The following is an 18,968-nucleotide window of genomic DNA, read 5'->3' as shown; positions in this document are numbered from 1 at the left end:
ATTTCTTACCCAAGTGGACTTAGTCTCATAGTTTAAAATTTCATTTCTTAACAGCCTTAATTATTTATGAACAGGTTAATTTATCTAGTCCTGTACTAAATGAGGGAGAGCTTGAGTTCTTGCTGAAGGATCCTTTATTGAAACCTCAAGTTCTACCAACATTTTTTGATATACGTAAAGGAGTTGAAGGTTCCTTGGAAAAGAGACTTCTTAAGCTCTGTGAAGCAGCTGATGAAGCTGTTCGTAATGGTTCTCAACTGCTTGTTGTCTCTGACCGGTCTGAAGAACTGGTAAGTCACTCTTCTAGTTTCTTGATGTACTTATGCCAAAAAATATCTTTACTACTTCTCGGTTTTAAAAACCTGTGCAGAACTGAAAACTTGTATGGCACTGGCTTTAATGAGTCAGTTCAGGTGTATTATGAATATTATCCTGAGTGGCTCTCCAGAGTTCCCTTTGTTTCTAGCGTTATTCGGCAAGCACTTTAAATCCTGCATGTTTAATCGAGTGGGTATGTGCTTAGCAAATATGTGTAAACTTCAATGCATTGGTATATGCTTAGGTGCATGGATGCATGTACATGTGTGTTCTTCTCAGTTAATGGGATACAGCATATATTGTTGATATTGCATAATTTTCAGGATTAAACTATAATGTATAACTTTTCTCATCTCGTCTGTAGCAAGTTCCCACAAACTTTGCAGATCTAGAAGTACAAGACCCAGTTAAATGCAAGCTTTAACCTGCTCATGCAAAAAATATAGTATTAAAGAGCCTGTGGATATTTTGTCAATCCTCATTTTGGCGTACACTGTCAGCCATTTCTCTTTCCATCTCTTTCTGTGCATACTGTTCCCCTAGACATTTTTGTGCTTTGCTTGGTGTTCAATCTTTATGCTGCTTTTTTCTTATGGTGTGTAATAGGTTGATCTATGGTCAGTTTTCCTTTTTTTCTTTTAGGCTTGAGGATGAACTTGAGTAAGCATTAAATTCTCTATATCATGATGATATCTCTACTCTTTTCCTCCAGGAACCAACACGACCTGCAATTCCAATACTTCTTGCTGTTGGTGCTGTTCATCAGCATCTTATTCAAAATGGTCTGCGTATGTCGGCGTCAATAATCGCTGATACTGCTCAGTGCTTCAGCACACATCACTTTGCCTGTCTGATTGGATATGGAGCAAGGTTATTCTCCTTATTTTGCAAAAACCTTTTTGAAATCTACTTTCTTGGTTTCATTATATCTTTAGAAAGACTTAGGTTTTGTTTGATACATGGAAATATTTTCTAGTTTTCATTTTCTAGATTTATATGTATTTCATGCACAAAGCCATACAATTAAGTTAATGATGAAGAAAACACTTATGAAAATGATGGTGGAAATAAAAATTCGAAAAAGTTATTTTCAGCAATTTGTAGAAAACTTTGTTTTTGTTTTAGTTAATCTAGAAATATGTGATTTCACATGCTTCCATAAGTAGAGACATACAGAAACACATGTGAAATTAGTAAGATGAAAACTAAGAAGTGTGTTGATATGCCAAAAGGAATCTTAATAATGTTGGATTAAAAATATGTTGATGTACCATGAAATTTATGGCAATATACTAGTGCAATGCTTGCCATAAGTCTCTGTATACTAAATGCAATATATCAGCCATTCTTGTCATCAATTTCTTTTCAGGGGCTGGTCCATATCAATCTTCCACATTTCTTCTCGTAATCTTGTTGGATTTATAGCCGAAAGTAAAAATTTCTCTTTTGCTCCCTTGGAAACTTTTTGCTGGGATCATTTTTCATAGTTAGAAGAAATTTTCCTATTCCATTGTACTCATCAAGTAAAGGGTGATTGCTCTCTAGATGACAAACCCATGTTTCTCTTTTAGGGGATGACATCAAAATGTAAATCCTTTTTTGAGATAGAAAAAAAAAAGCTTTATAAGGAAGGAAAAGATATAAAGTGGAAGGCTGGGTATCCTCCTAAAAAGTATAGTTATAGAATCTGCGAATCTTCGAATCTTCGAACTATTGGCATGATGCAGTACCTTATACCTATTTAATTAACTATTTCTATCATGTTGGGTATAAGTAAGACACATATTTAAGGTTTTGGAAATTTTATAGCATGCAATAAACACTATGTGTTCGTTATTTGGAAGAAGCTGCATTGATGTTTTGGTTTCCATCTGTTAGCATATTATTTCCTCCTCAGTACTTGTTAAAAATTGCACTTATGTAGGATATTATCAACTTTTCCAAGTTACTCTGTCTGAAAGTGTCAGGAGGATTGTATTTTGTCCTTTTTTCTCCAGGTCCTACTGCAAATAGATTACGATCTTTTACCTGTCACTATATACGGACTGAACAATATATTTCTCCTAATATAACTTCTGCAGTGCTGTATGTCCATACTTGGCACTGGAGACATGTAGGCAGTGGCGCTTGAGTAGCAAGACTGTGAACTTGATGCGTAATGGAAAGATGCCAACTGTAACAATTGAGCAGGCTCAAAAAAATTATTGCAAGGTCAGTAGTTAAGCAATATTTTAAGACATTTGATTCTGCAGTTTTCCTTTTTCACATCTATTATTTTCACATTCCCTTCCAGTATAGGGGTATAGCAATCTTTCTGTTTGATTAAATCAGTAGAATTTTGAATTTAGCTGAAAATTTTTGGTCCGATACTTAATCCGATACTTAACCAAGCTGACAGATCTTAAGCATCTAAATGAGACCTGATCAACATTTTTTTTTATAAAAGAAACATTATTAGAAATGAAGAAAAAAGATAAGGAACAACCACATTAAGGATTTTTGTTCTGCCAATTCCATTTTCAGTATTAGCTTCATTATTAAAAAAATCGTATGACCTTTGGACGGATCTGGAAACAACATAACAATAAGAATTATCAGTTATGTGATGCTGAGCAGCTAGGAAACCAACAAACACAAACTTCTCTTCTTGTAATGCCTGTTTTGGTTGCCCAAGTAACTCATATCTAGTACACTGCAACATGAGCACTTCTCATGGAGCTTAAGTACAGGAGCCGGTTGCCATTTACTGTAATACATACTAAGGTAACTGTACTTCTTGGGATCAGTGCAGTTGAATTCTGAAAGCTAATGCATTAGGAGAAACAATCTCAAGAGTTGTTTTGTGTCTGCAATGATGCCAGTATCCTGTGTTTTTGACTCACTGCTGGAGTATAACTCTTTGTTGCTGCTTTAAAGGAATGTTGTTGGCTAAGTTCTAAACCTTTCCATGATCTACTTTTTTCTTGCAATTGATATTGTCAGTAACATAAGGCTTTGACCTACTGGTAGAAAATATGACTTCTGGCTATTGCCTTTGGTCAAATCTTTCTCCATCCTTGGCGTGCTAGTTTATGTGTAAGTTGTCAAGTTTTCTGAATGATTTGGAAGATTCTTGTTTGTTCCACATCTGCAAGTACTGATTTTAATTGTTTGAGATCTTTCATGGCAGATGACATGTTCAGTTTTGTATATTTCTGGTCTTTTCCATTGTTCAAATATTAATGCAGGATTTTTGTTACCATTTCAGGCAGTTAGTGCTGGTCTTCTAAAAATTCTTTCTAAGATGGGCATTTCATTGCTTTCAAGGTGTGATTTCTTAATTTTCTTTTTCTCTGTTTATACCTAATGTATATCTTCGACGTCAACCTCTTTGCTAGCTATGTTGGCATATTGACTTGCTTGTTTCTTGTGTTTAGTTATTGTGGTGCACAGATATTTGAGATATATGGATTAGAGCAGGAAGTTGTTGATCTTGCATTTCGTGGAAGTGTATCAAAAATTGGTGGATTAACTCTTGACGAGGTCAGAATACAACTAAAAGCTCTTTTTTTTCCCCTTTCATTGGACTAAAACATCTTTTTTTATGAGAAAATGAATTACTTTTTTTGCTGCAATTATTTCCATTTCCAGATACTTGTTTTCTGCTGGTAGACACTTGCATAGTACTTTCTAGTAGTATTTCCTCATGCAAATGCAATTTTATGAGGATGATTGCACTGTTGAAGATTTTGCAAATGGGTTGTAGCTGAGGAAATAAAATAGTAAGGTTAATATGCAGGAAGCCAAATTATGGGAAATCCATGGCTATTAGGATCAGAAGCACCCAAAATTTTCTTATCAACTTAGGAATCAAGAGAACACGTTATTGAACGGTCAGCATGTCTTTTTTTTTTTTTTAATTTCACACAAAATTTTCCAAAAGTATCATCCTAATTTCAGCACAACTGACACTTACATTTGATTGCTGGAGAATATTAATTCTTGGATAACCTTTATTTACTCATTGGAAAAAGCAGTTTGCCAGCATCTAAGTTAAGAATTTGCATTTTCTGCAATATACTTGGCTTATAATACTGACCATTTCTATCTTTCCATGGCTGATTTCTTGAAGCTTGCAAGGGAGACTTTGTCTTTTTGGGTGAAGGCCTTCTCTGAGGATACAGCTAAACGATTGGAAAATTTTGGATTTATACAATTTAGACCTGGAGGTATAATTGTAGCCAGATATTCGAAATTTTTATGTATCATTGTCAAATATTTAGATACTTATTCCATCAAGTAGTTTATGGATTTACTAACTGCAATACAATGTTAAAAAAAAAAAAAATCTTTCGACTTGACAGGATTGCTTGAACTTCTGCAAGTGCTGATTTAAGATTTTACGCTTTGTTAACTGTTGTTTAATAGTTCTTCTTCTTTCTCTTAATTAGATCACCAACATTTCAAATATGTAGAGAAGAATTATGAGAGTTATATACCTACAATTTAGGTGAGAATTCTAATATGTTGAATCTCCCAGGAAGGAAGAAGATTGACACCAGAAATTATGGGATCAGTTCCTAGATTTTCGGCTCCTACCTTCTAGGAAGTAAATTTCCTAGAATAAATCTTGTTTATAACTTTTACAGTCCCCCTCAAGTTAGGTGTAGATATTAATCATGCCAAGCTTGGAATCTCATATCTTCAAAGTTCTTTTTCATTAGAGATTTTATCAAGATGTCTATTGTTTGTTGACTTGAACAATGTGTACCACATGAATTACTTCTTGTTTTCTCCTTTATGAAGTATCAGTCAATTTTAACATGTTTTGTGCAATCGTGATGAACAAGATTCTTAGCAATGCTTATGGTTGATAAGTGGTCACAAAATAGCTTTATAGGAGTATAATTTTCAACCTTTAATTCTTTTAATATACGATCAAGCCACATATCATTAAACACTCCTAAGGCCATAGCCCTGAACTCAGCTCCTATACTGCTTCTGGCTACCATAGATCTTTTTTTTATTCCGCTAGGTTAGTAAGTTTATTGTACATATGAGCAGTAGCTAGATGTATTTCTTGTCAGTTGACCCTGCCCAGTCAGCATTTGTAAATATTTTCACATCCCTCTAAGAACTTTTCTTCAAGTATAATCTCTTATCTGGAGTCATCTTCAGGTTTCTCAGGATACGGTTTATAGCACCTAGATGTTCCTCAATGGGATGACTCATAAACTCACTACACTTACTGCAAACCCTATATCAGGTCTTGTGTGAAAGAGGTAGATGAACTTTCCGACTAATCTTTAATATTTCCCTTTAAGCACTAGGGGACTTTCACCTTCAGTTTTGAATTTTATATTTGACTACATAGGGGTATTTGCAGGTTTGTAACCAAGCATTCTTGTTTCCTTAAGCAAGTTGATAACATATTTCTTCTGTGAGATTGTGATTCCCTTCCTAGATTTGGCTACTTCCAGCTTAATGAAGTATTTCAAGTTTCTTTAAATCTTTTGTGTCAAACTCCTTAGTCAAGATGCACTTGCGCTTCTTAAGTTCGGCTTCGTCATTCGTAATTAAGATTATGCTGTCCACATAAACTTTCAGTACTGCTAATTTCCCATTCTGTGAATGTCTCACGAAGAGAGTATGATCTGTTTGGCACTGTGTGATAGCCGACCTTCTTCTTTGTTGTGTTGTTAAATTGGTTAAACCAGACTATTGGGGACTGTTTAATTCATAGAGAGATTTTCGGAGTTTACATACTCTACTTCTACTTGCTTATGTTTTTGATGCCAATGGAATATCCATTTACACTTCTTTTGCAAGTTTCGGGTTGAGGAAGACATAGTAAAGGGGCCAATCAAGATTAACAGCTAAAGATAATAATACGTGAACAAGTTTAACAATAATACATGAATTTGTGTTTAGTTTGGTTATAGGGGTAAAATGTCTCTTGGTAGTTAATACCATAGGATTGTATAAATCTCTCAACTACTAACTGAACTTTAAATCTCTCAGTACCTCTATCACTTTTGTACTTCGCATTGAAGACCCACTTGCATCTAACTGTTTATTTTCCTTCAGGTAGGTGTGTAAGTTCCCAAGTGTAATTCTTCTTTGAAGTCTTCATTTCTTCTAATACAACTATCTTCCATTCTGGGATATTCATAGCTTCCTGGATTATTTTGGGAATCTGAGTGTTATCTAAATTTGTGATAAATGTCTAAAACTGTGTTGACAACCCTTTTGTATAAGATAAAGTTGTATAAGGGATGTTTGTGCATGACCTTACCTCTTTTCTTAAGGTAATAGGATGTTCGTCAATCATGTATTTGCTTGTAGTTTTATCAGAGAGAATGTTACCTGAATTATGTATTAGAACTCTCATTTGGAATGGACTCTTAACTTTGCTCAGGTGATTAGATATTGCTCTTTATCCTCTTAAGTTTCCTCCTCCTTGAATATACTCGAAAGTCTCTGTTTACCACGAGCTATGACAATTTTTATGGGCTTCATCCTCACTGTCACCATTAATTTGTATGAGATCAAGATTGTTGTCACTCTCTTGCACCCTGCTGAGAATAGGTTGTGGCTCCATATATTGATTATGTTCCCTTATTTTATCTCAAAATTGGGATTCTTCTTGCTCTCTCTCCCCCTGAATTTCAAGTTCGAGATAGAGTGGTTTCAAAGAATGTCACATGTATAGTAGTATAGAACTCTCTATTGCTTGAGGAATAGTACTTGTATTCTTTTTTAGTTTAGAGCGTATTCAAGGAAGATACATTTTATAGATTTAGGCCCATGTTTACTACGAAGTATGTGGGTGAATGAGGACAAATGTAGTACCTCCAAATATTTTGAGAGGTACGGAAGATGTGTCCGATTCTAGTGATAAATCATGAGTGGTTTTTAGCTTGGTGTTAGGGGGTTTAATACTCGAGGGCAATTTGTTAATTAGGTAAGTGGCAATGAGTATGGCTTCTCCCCAGAAATGGTTTGGCACATGAATTTGAGAATGGGAATAATCTAGGTACCTCTAGGATGTGAAGGCTCTTCCTTTATGCAATCCTACTTTTTTGGGGTATATCTACACAAGAACTTTGATCGATTGTGTCTTGGTTTTCTGTGTACTTTCTCAGGGTTTGTGTAAAGTACTCCTTTTGCATTAGCAGTTCTAAGTATTTGGATTTTATATGAAATTGGTTTGTATCATTATGTTGAACTTCTGAAATGTCTCCCCTACTTCAGATTTTTCTTTCATAAGATACACCAATGTAATTTTAGTGTGGTCATCAACAAATAGAACAAGTCATGTTGCCCCTCTAATATACTTTTACCTTGGAGGTTTCCTTGACATCACTATGAATTAGTGAGCAGGGACTTGATTCGTTATAAGGTTGAGCTTGATGAGAGTTTCGAGATGCAATTTGGCATATTTAACACTGAAATTTTTAAATTCTTTATTGAATAATGAGGAAACAAGTTTTTGTAAATAACTAATCTTGAGATGTCCTAATATATAGCCCCACAATCTAATAGTATCTTCTTGCCTTGTGAGAGAGGTGAACCTAAATGGTTGTTCCTAGATGTAGTTGCTCTTGAGGATATTGAGTCTTTGATGCACATCAGCATTGCCAATTGTCCTCCCCGAACTTAGTTCCTGAAATTCAACGAGGTTTGAATAAAATTTAGCAGCACAATTCAATTCTTGCGTGAGCTTGTTAACTGGCCACAAGTTGTAACTTAATTTAGGAACAAGAGTACTGAATTCAAGGTTATATCTTTAGTTAGAGATACTGAACCCTTTCCAATAACTTGACCTAAGTCCCATCAACAATTTTTACTGAGATGTTCGCACGGCAAAGAGCATAGGTAGTGAAGATTATATAATCACCTGTCATGTTGTGTGAAACACCAGAATCTATGACCAGGTGTTGCCCAATGTTTGCCTTGAGGTTACGGTATTTACAAAATTACCTGAGTGAGTCACTGACCCAGTACCATCCACTTGGCAACTTATTTGATGAGGATTGTTTAACTTTTGCAAGAACTCTATTGTGTTCCTTACTAAATAGTAGATGTAGTGGAGTCTTCCCTTGCAATTACAGTTCCTTTTGTTTCTTTGCTGTTTGGGTTCCTTGAGGTTTCTAATCTGCTGGTTCCTGTAGAGTTTCCAGCAAATTTCCCTTGAATACTCTAGTTATTGACAATAATCACACCAAGGTTTTTCTGTTTTGTCTCTCCCTGGCTAATCTGGTTGTTACAGACAGAAAGTCCAGAACTTTTGAGTGTTTACGGTGAATTGAGGTCTCCAAGTATGACTTTCTTTCTGCTTTCCTCCATCCGCATCTCGAGGAAAGCCTTGCGAAACTGGGTTGGGGTTTCAAACCCTGAGTTCTCCCTCACACATCGTCTAGCTCATTGTTGAGGCCGAGCAGAAATTTGAAAAGTCTTTTCCTTTCAACAATTCTTTTGTACCTCAAGTCATCTTTAGGACAAGTCCACTGATTCTCTTCAAAGATTAAGCTGTTGCCAGTTGCGGGTTAAAAGATTGAAGTATTAGGTTACGCTTACGTCTCCTTGTTGTAAGTCATGGAGTGCGCTTTCCATGACAAATAGTTCGGATTTCTTGTCGACTATGAAATAATTTTTTTTTTTGTTGCATCCCAAATCTCCTTGGCAGATACAAACAGAAGGAAGTTTCCTCCAATTTCAGTTGTTATTGACTTGATTAGCCAGGACATCATCAGGTTATTTTTGGTTTTTCAAGCTTGATATTTTGAGTTTTCTTTAAGTGGAGGAACTGCAGCACCTGTGAAGTAATCATCGAAGCCGTTCCACATATGAACATTATCACAGATTTAGACCATGGAAGGTAATTCTGGCCGTTGAGTTTATGATCGGTTATAGACAATGCCTGAATATCCATTCTTCCATTAGTTGCTACTGGAGAGTTTTGGAGGATGGTTGTGATTCTGGACATTGCAAAGTGCGGCTTGTCATTCTGTAATTTGTCATGTTATTGACCAGGATGTAAGTGTCTTGGAGACAGCTCTGGTACCACGTTGTTTGATAATTATTTACCGTTGATTGCAAGAGTTATAGACCTACAGTTTAGGAGAGAATCCTAATCTATTGAGTTTCCTAAGAAGGAAGAAGATTTACACTAGGAATTATGGGATCCGAGTATAAATTCAGATCCTAGATTTTTAGCTCCTACATTCTAGAAAGTAAATCTGCCTAAAATCAATATTTTTTAGGATTTCTACAGGAAGAAAATCTTCCTAAAATCAATCTTGTTTAGGAATTCTACATTAACTTATTGCAAGATTACTCCTTTTGATGTCTTAAATTCTATTTTATTTTTTTTGAAAAAGGGGAGTATCATGGAAACAACCCGGAGATGTCAAAATTGCTCCACAAAGCTGTTCGAGAGAAAAGTGAAAGTGCATTTTCAGTTTATCAGCAGCATTTGGCAAACCGACCGGTTAATGTGAGTTCTTTTTTCTCCATTAATTGACAAAATCTAGTAAAAAGTGTATGTATATCAAAATAAATCTTTATTCGTATTCAGGATCTCAAAGATATTATATGCATTCACTTTTAACTGCAGGTTCTCCGTGATCTTCTTGAGTTTAAAAGTGATCGTGCACCAATTCCTGTTGGAAAGGTGGAGCCTGCTTCGTCTATTGTTCAACGGTTTTGCACAGGTGGAATGTCTCTTGGGGCGATTTCAAGAGAAACCCATGAAGCAATTGCCATTGCAATGAATAGAATAGGTGGAAAATCTAATTCTGGAGAAGGCGGTGAGGTAGTTTGTGCTATTGATGATTTATAATAATGCATGATACAATTTAAGCATATACAAGGCTTATGATGAAAATTTTAATAGTCCATGTATTTTTTTTCTCTTTCCAGGATCCTATTCGCTGGAATCCACTTACTGATGTGGTTGATGGGTACTCTCCTACATTGCCGCATCTTAAGGGTCTTCAAAATGGGGATACCGCTACAAGTGCTATTAAGCAGGTCATGACAGTAAACATTTTCCTTTTGATCAAATCTTTATGGTTCCATTATCTTTCTTCATAAGCAATCAGGTTGTCTTCTATAAATTCAAAGGATCTGATTACCATCAAAGAGAATTTTATATGGTGCTTAAAAAATTATGAAGAAGTGAATATGCTTCCTTTTCATGCATTTGCCCTTTCTGAAAATTAGTTAGTGGGATCATCTCAGGTCGCTTCAGGACGTTTTGGTGTCACTCCAACATTCTTGGTCAATGCAGATCAGTTAGAAATCAAAATTGCACAAGGTGCAAAGCCTGGTGAAGGTGGTCAACTACCTGGCAAAAAAGTTAGTGCTTATATTGCAAGGCTGAGAAATTCTAAGCCGGGTGTTCCGCTTATATCTCCGCCACCGCACCATGACATATATTCTATTGAGGATCTAGCTCAGTTAATTTATGACCTTCATCAGGTAATCATTTGCTTCTATTACTGATGAGAAGTGTTTTTCTTGAACACTGATACAGATGATTTTTCATTAACCACACAAATAGATCAATCCCAAGGCAAAGGTGTCAGTGAAGCTCGTGGCAGAAGCTGGGATTGGAACAGTTGCTTCAGGGGTTGCGAAGGGTAATGCCGATATTGTACAGGTATCTAGTTTTTGGCTGTTTCTCTATGCATGAATCGAGCATTAAATACTGAAGATGACTTTCAAAGTTTATTTTGGTTATATGAATTCTGCATTTACATATATGGAGATAATATGTATACAGTGGCTTACTGAAATTAATTTTTTTATTCTAAATGTATTTAGGTTTCTGATTGACTGTTTCTCTTGTCAAAAGAAAAAACTGATTGAAAATGTCACCATCTTTTCTCTAGTACAGTGGGAAACAATGTCACCAACTAAAATCTCTATATGAAATCTCCTTATCCCAGAAACAGGGCATAATACTCTTTTTATATGATCATGAGTTTTGTCCTTCTAAAGTCATCGGTTTGTACTGGAAACTCAGTTATTATCCCTTGAACAGAAAGGGAAAAAAGTGTTGAGTAGGCATGAAGCTCAAATGTGAGGGTGTAGACCGTATGATAGATTGTGGAATTTTCAGAATTTTATAATATAACTTAGAAGGGCTCTTGAGAGCATGGTCTGGAGTATTCAGTTTTGGCTTGGTGGCTACTGAAGCTTTCTGCCTATGTGAACCATTTCTTTCCAACTTGTGCGCAACATGGTCTGCCTCAGATACCATCTCATTTTTCTTAATACCAAAATTTTAAGTATTTGCATCCTCCCCTACTGTACTTTTTGCTCTCCTTTTCTAAAATACTTCCTTTTCCATTTAAAATTTATTAAGTAATGGAGTGCTGTTGAGAAACATGAGACACAACTTTTAGTTGCTCATTCGATTGCTGTTTTCAGGTTTTCTATTCTCAAGAGAAAATGCAATTAATTACTTTAATTTGCTCCATAGATATCAGGGCATGATGGTGGAACTGGAGCCAGTCCTATAAGTTCTATAAAGCATGCTGGTGGCCCATGGGAACTTGGACTAACAGAAACTCACCAGGTATACCTTTTTCTTCCGTAAATTAGTTCTACTTTCTAATACCGAATTGACAGTATTGATACTATTGATTAATTAAATCTCTTCTAGACTCTCATTGAAAATGGACTTAGAGAAAGGGTCATTCTCAGAGTTGATGGTGGTTTAAAAGGTGGAGTCGATGTCCTAATGGCTGCGGCAATGGGTGCTGATGAATATGGGTTTGGTTCTGTGGCAATGATTGCTACAGGATGCATTATGGCTCGTATTTGCCACACAAATAATTGCCCAGTTGGTGTTGCCAGTCAGGTAATGGAGATATTGTTTCTTGTGCCCAGTTAATTGCTCATTTGCTGATATTCATGTTTCTCTGTACTTTGCTTTTCCCCAACTTAATGTCAGAGAGAAGAATTACGTGCTCGTTTCCCTGGTGTGCCTGGTGATCTTGTCAATTTCTTTCTATATGTTGCTGAGGAGGTAATCCATCTGTATGATCTTTCTTCTTTTTTTTACCTTAGCTGGCTTAGCCACTTTGTGTACCAAGTGTTAAACCAAGAAATAAAAACTCACTTATGGAACAGGTAGCAACTGAGCTGAAGCATTGTGGTTGTTTGATCCTTAAACTTTAGAATGTTATTTTGCAATTTGCTATCTACGCCACGTTTTCTTCTTGCCAGCCTTTTTTTTTTTCACTTTTCATGCACCATCCCTCCCAGAAAATGAGTGCTCTAATGGTTCAAGTTACATATAAGGGCTTATGCTTATTAGACTCTTTAATTGCCAATTTCTTTTTTCTCATCAGGTAAGAGGTGTACTGGCACAGTTGGGATACGAGAAGTTAGATGACATAATTGGACGGACAGATTTATTAAAACCACGAGATATCTCATTAGTGAAAACACAGCATCTTGAGCTTAATTATATTCTCAGAGTATGTATTTGACGTGATGTTTCTGATCTTAACATGTTGTCTTTTTAAGTGATTGTACCAGTTCATTTTTCTTATACAACTCTGCTTTGATTTCCAGAGTGTTGGGTTACCAAAAAGGAGCAGTACTGCAATTAGGAATCAAGATGTTCATTCAAATGGTCCCGTCCTAGATGATACTTTGCTTGCTGATCCAGAGGTAACCTATTTTAATATCTCATGCTTGGAGAGCTCCATCTTCATACTTTTCCCATAGAAGATAAACAATTGAATAAAAGAGTAGAGAAAATACAGAAACGGAGGATAAGATATCCTCCTACAGCCTCCTAAAACCAAAAGGCCTAAACAGCAAGAAGAACAAAAAAAATAATCAATACACTATTGGCCACCCATCCCCACCCTTCCCCACTCACAAAAAAGTCATCCTTTCCACAGAACCTGACAGGGAAGAATTGATCTTACCCGCAAACTCTAAGCAATGCTCCCCTTCAATATGATTTGGCTAAGAAAATGAACTAATCAAAGGACTAGCACCTAAAATTTTATCAAAAAAACTATTGCTTGACCAAAAATAAATTACTAATATATCCATTTAAAACTTATAAAAAAATACTTTCGTTAGAAATTTATTGTTTAAGAAAAGGAAAATCAATTGGACCTAGCCCTAGTCAGGATCTGGACTGGCTTCACCATTGACTTCCATGGTGAAATTGTTCAGCTTGAATGACCTAGCAAGAGTTAGCCTGACCTGGCCTGACAAAGCCATTGTGTTGGTGCCTGTAAGGATGCAAAACCTGGCTGCCAAACTGATCACTTGATCTGGCTACTTTGGTTTGTTTTCTTTTAAATATACTTTTACATATTTTATGTTATTAATATTAATGAAAAAACTAACATGATTTTCAAACTTTTTTAGAATTTTTATGTATTTGGTAATTGATGTTGTATATGATTTATTAATAAATTAAATTTATATCTAAAAACTCATTTTATGTAACATTAAAGAAAAGAATATATTTACGTTAATATGGGTGCTAGTGCAGATTAGGAAGACTGAGGAGTATTTATAAGTTGAGCTAGGCTCAAATTTTAATTCTATGAAAGAGTACCGGAATATAATATAAATGAAATAAAAAATTGAATGAAAAAAACATTCTTAATTCAAGTTAGTTCATTTTTCAATTCAAAATTACGTGCTTTTGTGATTTCTCTTTTGATAAAATGAATATTCTTCATCATTGTAAAATTGAAAATACGAATAATATTTATTCAGTTTTACATTATGTATGTAAATTATGATTAAATTTTATACATTAAATAAGATATAAAAATTAAATGGAAATATGATCTATTTGAACTCATTATAACATAGAGTACTCTAGTCATTTGACAATTGCTATTTGATTTAGCAACAAACAGTTGGAGTTTTCTGTCGGTTCCACAGGAATAATTTTTTTTTTTGGGTGGGGGGAAGAGCTCTGCTAGTTAGGACAAATACACAATCTCACTTTGGAGTCTATTCCCAAAAGCCAAAATAAAAGAGGAAAATTTTTCTTGTGTTTGTATTTTGCACTCTTAGTGCCAAATACTTAAAAGCTTACTGTGTCTTGGTGTACAGTGTATTTCCAAAAAAAAAAAAGTATCTTGGCATACACTGGTTACTATTGTGGCAGTAATAAGAACTTCTCATCTTTTCCAGATACGAGATGCAATTGAATATGAGAAAGTAGTCCATAAAACTGTGAAGATATATAATGTGGACCGTGCTGTTTGTGGGCGGGTAGCAGGTGCAGTTGCAAAGAAATATGGAGATACTGGGTTTGCTGGGCAGCTAAACATTACGTAAGAATCTTTCTGTATCCAATTATTAATTCCTTAAAGAACTGACATAGAAATTTCTGTATGGAAAATTACAAGACTCTTTGATGTCTTCAGATTCACTGGCAGTGCTGGCCAGTCCTTTGCATGTTTCTTGACACCTGGAATGAATATCAGACTTGTAGGAGAGGCTAATGATTATGTGGGAAAGGTATGTGACTGTTAACACTTATCCATGTTTAGGAAACTGGAAAACTTCACAAAATTTTCTTCATCCATTCGTACTGAAAGTTGGCTTGATCCAGAATTGATACTCAGTAGTTCGATAAACTTCTGGCCAACCAAAGCTTATTTGACTGTACTTATCAGTATATGGATAGTATGACCCAATTTGATTATTTTCCCACCTTGTTACCAAAGTTAATTATTTTGGGTTTCTATTAAACAATTTTTGAAAAAAAAAAATTTTTTTTTTTACCTGGAACTATGAAAAGGAGAAAGATGGTACAGTAAGATGGTTTTAAACTTATATCATTTTTTAAAGTAATAAGAGCTCATGTAAAGTTCTTAACGCATGTATCCTCTTGTATTGAAACCGTATTTTAATGTGTTTGTTATCTTGACAATCAATGGATGAGTTTATGCAACTCACTCATTATCCTAGTAAATGCCATTTTGAGATAGGCAACTTTTCGGATTTCTAAAGGAAATTCCAGGTTAACTATGTGCAAAGCTTGCTTTCCTTATTGATCTCTGTTTCTCTTGCAAAAGAGTAAAGAATTGGTGAAGCACATTTTCTTGCCTTTCTGGACATGGATCTAAAAATTTATGTTTTATTAAGATGATTCATTTAAAGCTATTGTGCTCAACTTGATCCTCCGGTTTATGTTTGACAGCAATTTGGAATTCAATTGCCATGTTCAAGTTTTATATAATGTGATATGAATACAATGAACATTTACAGGGGATGGCAGGAGGTGAATTGGTGGTAACTCCTGCTGAGAATGCCGGGTTTTGCCCAGAGGATGCAACTATAGTAGGGAATACTTGTTTGTATGGTGCAACTGGTGGTCAAATATTTGCTAGAGGAAAAGCGGGGGAGAGATTTGCTGTTAGAAATTCACTTGCTCAGGCAGTGGTTGAGGGCACAGGAGACCATTGTTGTGAATACATGACTGGCGGTTGTGTGGTTGTAATTGGAAAGTAAGTAATTCTCTCTTTTCTCTGTGCATGTCTGTATTACAACAGATTGGTTTTTGTCTGCTTTGTTGGGCTTGAGCTACTTTGGTCTTCCATCTTGACAGAGTGGGAAGAAATGTTGCTGCTGGAATGACAGGAGGATTAGCTTATATTCTTGATGAGGATGACACTCTCATCCCTAAGGTACTGCTGCTTGCTGATCCTAGACCCCATTCCTCACAAAAGAGCCCAGATACAAAATTTTGTTATCTTAAAAATTCTCATATTTTTGTTCACCTGTTTATATGCTCTGTTAAACAATTAACAGGTAAATAAGGAGATTGTAAAGATCCAAAGAGTGACTGCTCCAGTTGGGCAGATGCAATTGAAAAGTCTTATTGAATCCCATGTTGTAAGTGCACCATATGAACTGCAGTGGCCTTGATAATCTTGGAACATTTCATTTCTCCAAACTATATTTCTGCCCCTAACTTTTTTTCCCGTTGTGTAAAGGAAAAAACTGGAAGTGGCAAGGGCTCTGCCATTCTAAAGGAATGGGAGAAGTATCTGCCACTCTTCTGGCAACTGGTTCCGCCAAGTGAAGAAGACACGCCAGAGGCTAGTGCTGAGTATGAGAGAACAACTGCCGGGAAGGTGACATTACAGTCTGCTTAAGGTAAAAATTTGATGTTACATTCTGTAACGTCCAAGTTCGTAAAACCAACAGTCCGGCAGTTGCAGCCCAACACTGTACAGTTAAGTGGCAGGAATAGAAGCAGATGGATTACCATAATTCGAAATCCTCATTCTGCACCAGTGATAAGGAGGACTCAACTCAAGAGTGCAAGGTGACACCTCTTTACTGTCGGATAAAATTTATCGGAAATTTTTTAACCTAGTAGAAGCATTCAACCTCCATGTTATTGCAATTGTATAGTAGCTTATGGCAGGAACTGTCAATGAGGTTGGATTTATGGGGTCTTTTGGCAATAAGAACTTCAAACTGCTATTGCCTTTCTGTTGCTTCTTTCTTCGTGGAATAATTAGGTTCTATCATGCATGTTCTTCATATTTATAATCCTCTAGCCATCTTTAATTCCTGTACTCATCTTTTTTTTCTTGTATTACAATGATAACTACGATAATAAATAATAACTCCATTGAAGATTATAATGATTGTGTGTCTTAATTTTTATGACCGGCATATTGCTCCAAAGATCTAGAATAGACGTCCAATGATTATTTTTGTCGTCAAATTTGTTAAATCTCTTCTGAGATTCAAAGTTTTGATTGAGTAGTACTGAACCTAATCATTCATGAAATTATTCAATGTATTAAGTGTATGATCTGTTCCGTTGTTTTCTCTTTTAATAGTTGCAATGATTTTTTCTCCTATCATATTATCACGAATGTTCGACGTGGATTTATGTAATAATCGTGTAAAATAAAAAAGAATCATTATCATTACATTCCATTGGGTCTTACAAGTTCAGTTAGAATTCTTAAATATATATGTATGTATATACGTACATATATATATATATATATCCAAAATTGCCGTGTATTTTATTTAAAATGGTGCATTAAGGTTTGTATTTATGTGTGTAAATAATATATCTTTTAAGAAAAATGTAAATCTTTTATGTTTGGTAAAACTAAAAAAAATAACAAACAGCGAATAATTTAAAATTTAGGTATCAATTACGTTAGATTTAAGGTGATTTACAAGAGAAACTTTGAGACCATGTTTTTGAGAAATGACGCTCGTCTGTAAAATATACATTTAAATTAATTATGAGAAAATAAAGGTTTGCTCAAGTGATGAACATTTAACTCTTAAAAATTACAGTAAAATCAAAATGAGAAATTTTATTAAGATGGATAAAACTTAAATATATTATTTTAATTTTACTTGTTTTTTTAAAAGAAATAAGTTTTCTTATCATTTTAAAACTATCTACGATTGGATTAAATGTAAAATTTTTAAATAAAAAATATTAGTTTATTCTGTTCATATTCTAAAGATATTAGTTTTTAGTATAGATAATTTTAGTACGGCTGAACATTTTTCAACGACAATCTGAGGCATGACTCATGACTACCAACGCACTTTTATCTTACGGAATGAATCAAAAATGAAAAGAATAAATAAATAAATAAAATCTAGAAGACAGAAAAAGGCGGTGAAGAGAAAAACGTGGAAGTTATGCACTTCCTGGCGCGCGATCGCCTTCACGCATGCATTCGGTGGCTTTCCAATTTGAGCTTTCTTTCACTACCACTTATCCACTATCGCCCTTTTGACAACTTTACAATCACTTTTTCTTATATAGTAGTAAATATTATTATTATTATTATTATTGTTGTTATTTAACAAAAAATATCCCGTCTGCTGGTTGCCTAGCAAATTCTAGACTGAATAAGAAAAAAAAACCCAAGCGATGAGAACCTTGAAAATTTGGAGAGAGACCAAACCCAAATGATTTGTATTTGTCTAATTGCACTTGGAAAAAAGCCAAGAAATTGCATTCTTATGTGGATGTATGCATGTATCTATTTAGGTTTCTGAAGTCAAATATAAACCAAAAGGTGATGGAGGCTCAAAGTTAGTGGATTGAAATTCGCCTTGCTAAAAACAGTCTGTAGCTGCGGCTGTCATTTAAACCTAATCAAAATGTAGGTTTTTGTATATGTATAGTAGCTAACATTATTGGTACATTTTAATTCTTTTATGTTTTATATGTAAGAAACTAATTATATTTATAAAATATACAAATTCATGTGATTTTACAGTATTTGATAGTTACTCATTTATAAACTATATGAATTTTATTTTTTGCTTAAACAGCCAATACATTGATGACCACCTGATATAAATTTAAATCACTTACATCTTTCCTTTTTTTTTTTTTTTTCAAATTCATCAATATTAAGAATTATTTTTTAGATTAATATAAGTTTCATATCTTATCGTAATAAAAAGTTTAGCATATGAGTCATAATTGTTTCATTTCTTTAAAATTGAATCCTTCACTAAAACTGATATATATGTACTTGATTTATATTTTCAATCTAATAAATTTACACCGAATGAGTAACTAATTTATTAAAAAATAAGTTATCTTATTATTTATAACTCACTATTATATAATACAGACATATAACTCAAATGACATAATACTC

The 18,968-nt window shown here is 34.6% G+C and overlaps 1 protein-coding gene across 2 annotated transcripts in view; it reads left to right on the top strand.

Annotated features, from left to right (window-relative positions):
• Window positions 1–16,958, top strand: part of GLU2 (glutamate synthase 2) — a 51,111-nt gene extending 34,153 nt beyond the window's left edge. For both annotated transcript variants that reach the window (XM_088208774.1, XM_088208775.1), the window contains exons 12-33: window positions 75–290; window positions 1,031–1,188; window positions 2,400–2,529; window positions 3,566–3,624; window positions 3,735–3,840; window positions 4,430–4,526; window positions 9,681–9,796; window positions 9,917–10,114; window positions 10,222–10,332; window positions 10,543–10,782; window positions 10,865–10,963; window positions 11,789–11,884; window positions 11,972–12,169; window positions 12,263–12,337; window positions 12,663–12,791; window positions 12,889–12,987; window positions 14,488–14,630; window positions 14,724–14,817; window positions 15,571–15,809; window positions 15,911–15,989; window positions 16,114–16,197; window positions 16,299–16,958. In XM_088208774.1, coding sequence (XP_088064900.1) covers window positions 75–290; window positions 1,031–1,188; window positions 2,400–2,529; window positions 3,566–3,624; window positions 3,735–3,840; window positions 4,430–4,526; window positions 9,681–9,796; window positions 9,917–10,114; window positions 10,222–10,332; window positions 10,543–10,782; window positions 10,865–10,963; window positions 11,789–11,884; window positions 11,972–12,169; window positions 12,263–12,337; window positions 12,663–12,791; window positions 12,889–12,987; window positions 14,488–14,630; window positions 14,724–14,817; window positions 15,571–15,809; window positions 15,911–15,989; window positions 16,114–16,197; window positions 16,299–16,460 — 2,928 coding nt within the window. In that variant the 3' untranslated portion in view covers window positions 16,461–16,958. The remainder of the gene's footprint in view (window positions 1–74; window positions 291–1,030; window positions 1,189–2,399; window positions 2,530–3,565; window positions 3,625–3,734; window positions 3,841–4,429; window positions 4,527–9,680; window positions 9,797–9,916; window positions 10,115–10,221; window positions 10,333–10,542; window positions 10,783–10,864; window positions 10,964–11,788; window positions 11,885–11,971; window positions 12,170–12,262; window positions 12,338–12,662; window positions 12,792–12,888; window positions 12,988–14,487; window positions 14,631–14,723; window positions 14,818–15,570; window positions 15,810–15,910; window positions 15,990–16,113; window positions 16,198–16,298) is intronic.
• The last annotated feature ends 2,010 nt before the right edge of the window (window positions 16,959–18,968 follow it).

The sequence above is a fragment of the Carica papaya genome, chromosome 8 (genome assembly GCF_054855325.1).
Source record: "Carica papaya isolate Zhongbai chromosome 8, ASM5485532v1, whole genome shotgun sequence".
In the NCBI taxonomy this organism is placed as follows: Eukaryota; Viridiplantae; Streptophyta; class Magnoliopsida; order Brassicales; family Caricaceae; genus Carica; species Carica papaya.
Note: the sequence above shows the minus strand (reverse complement) of the source record. Positions and strands in the feature narration are given on the sequence as shown.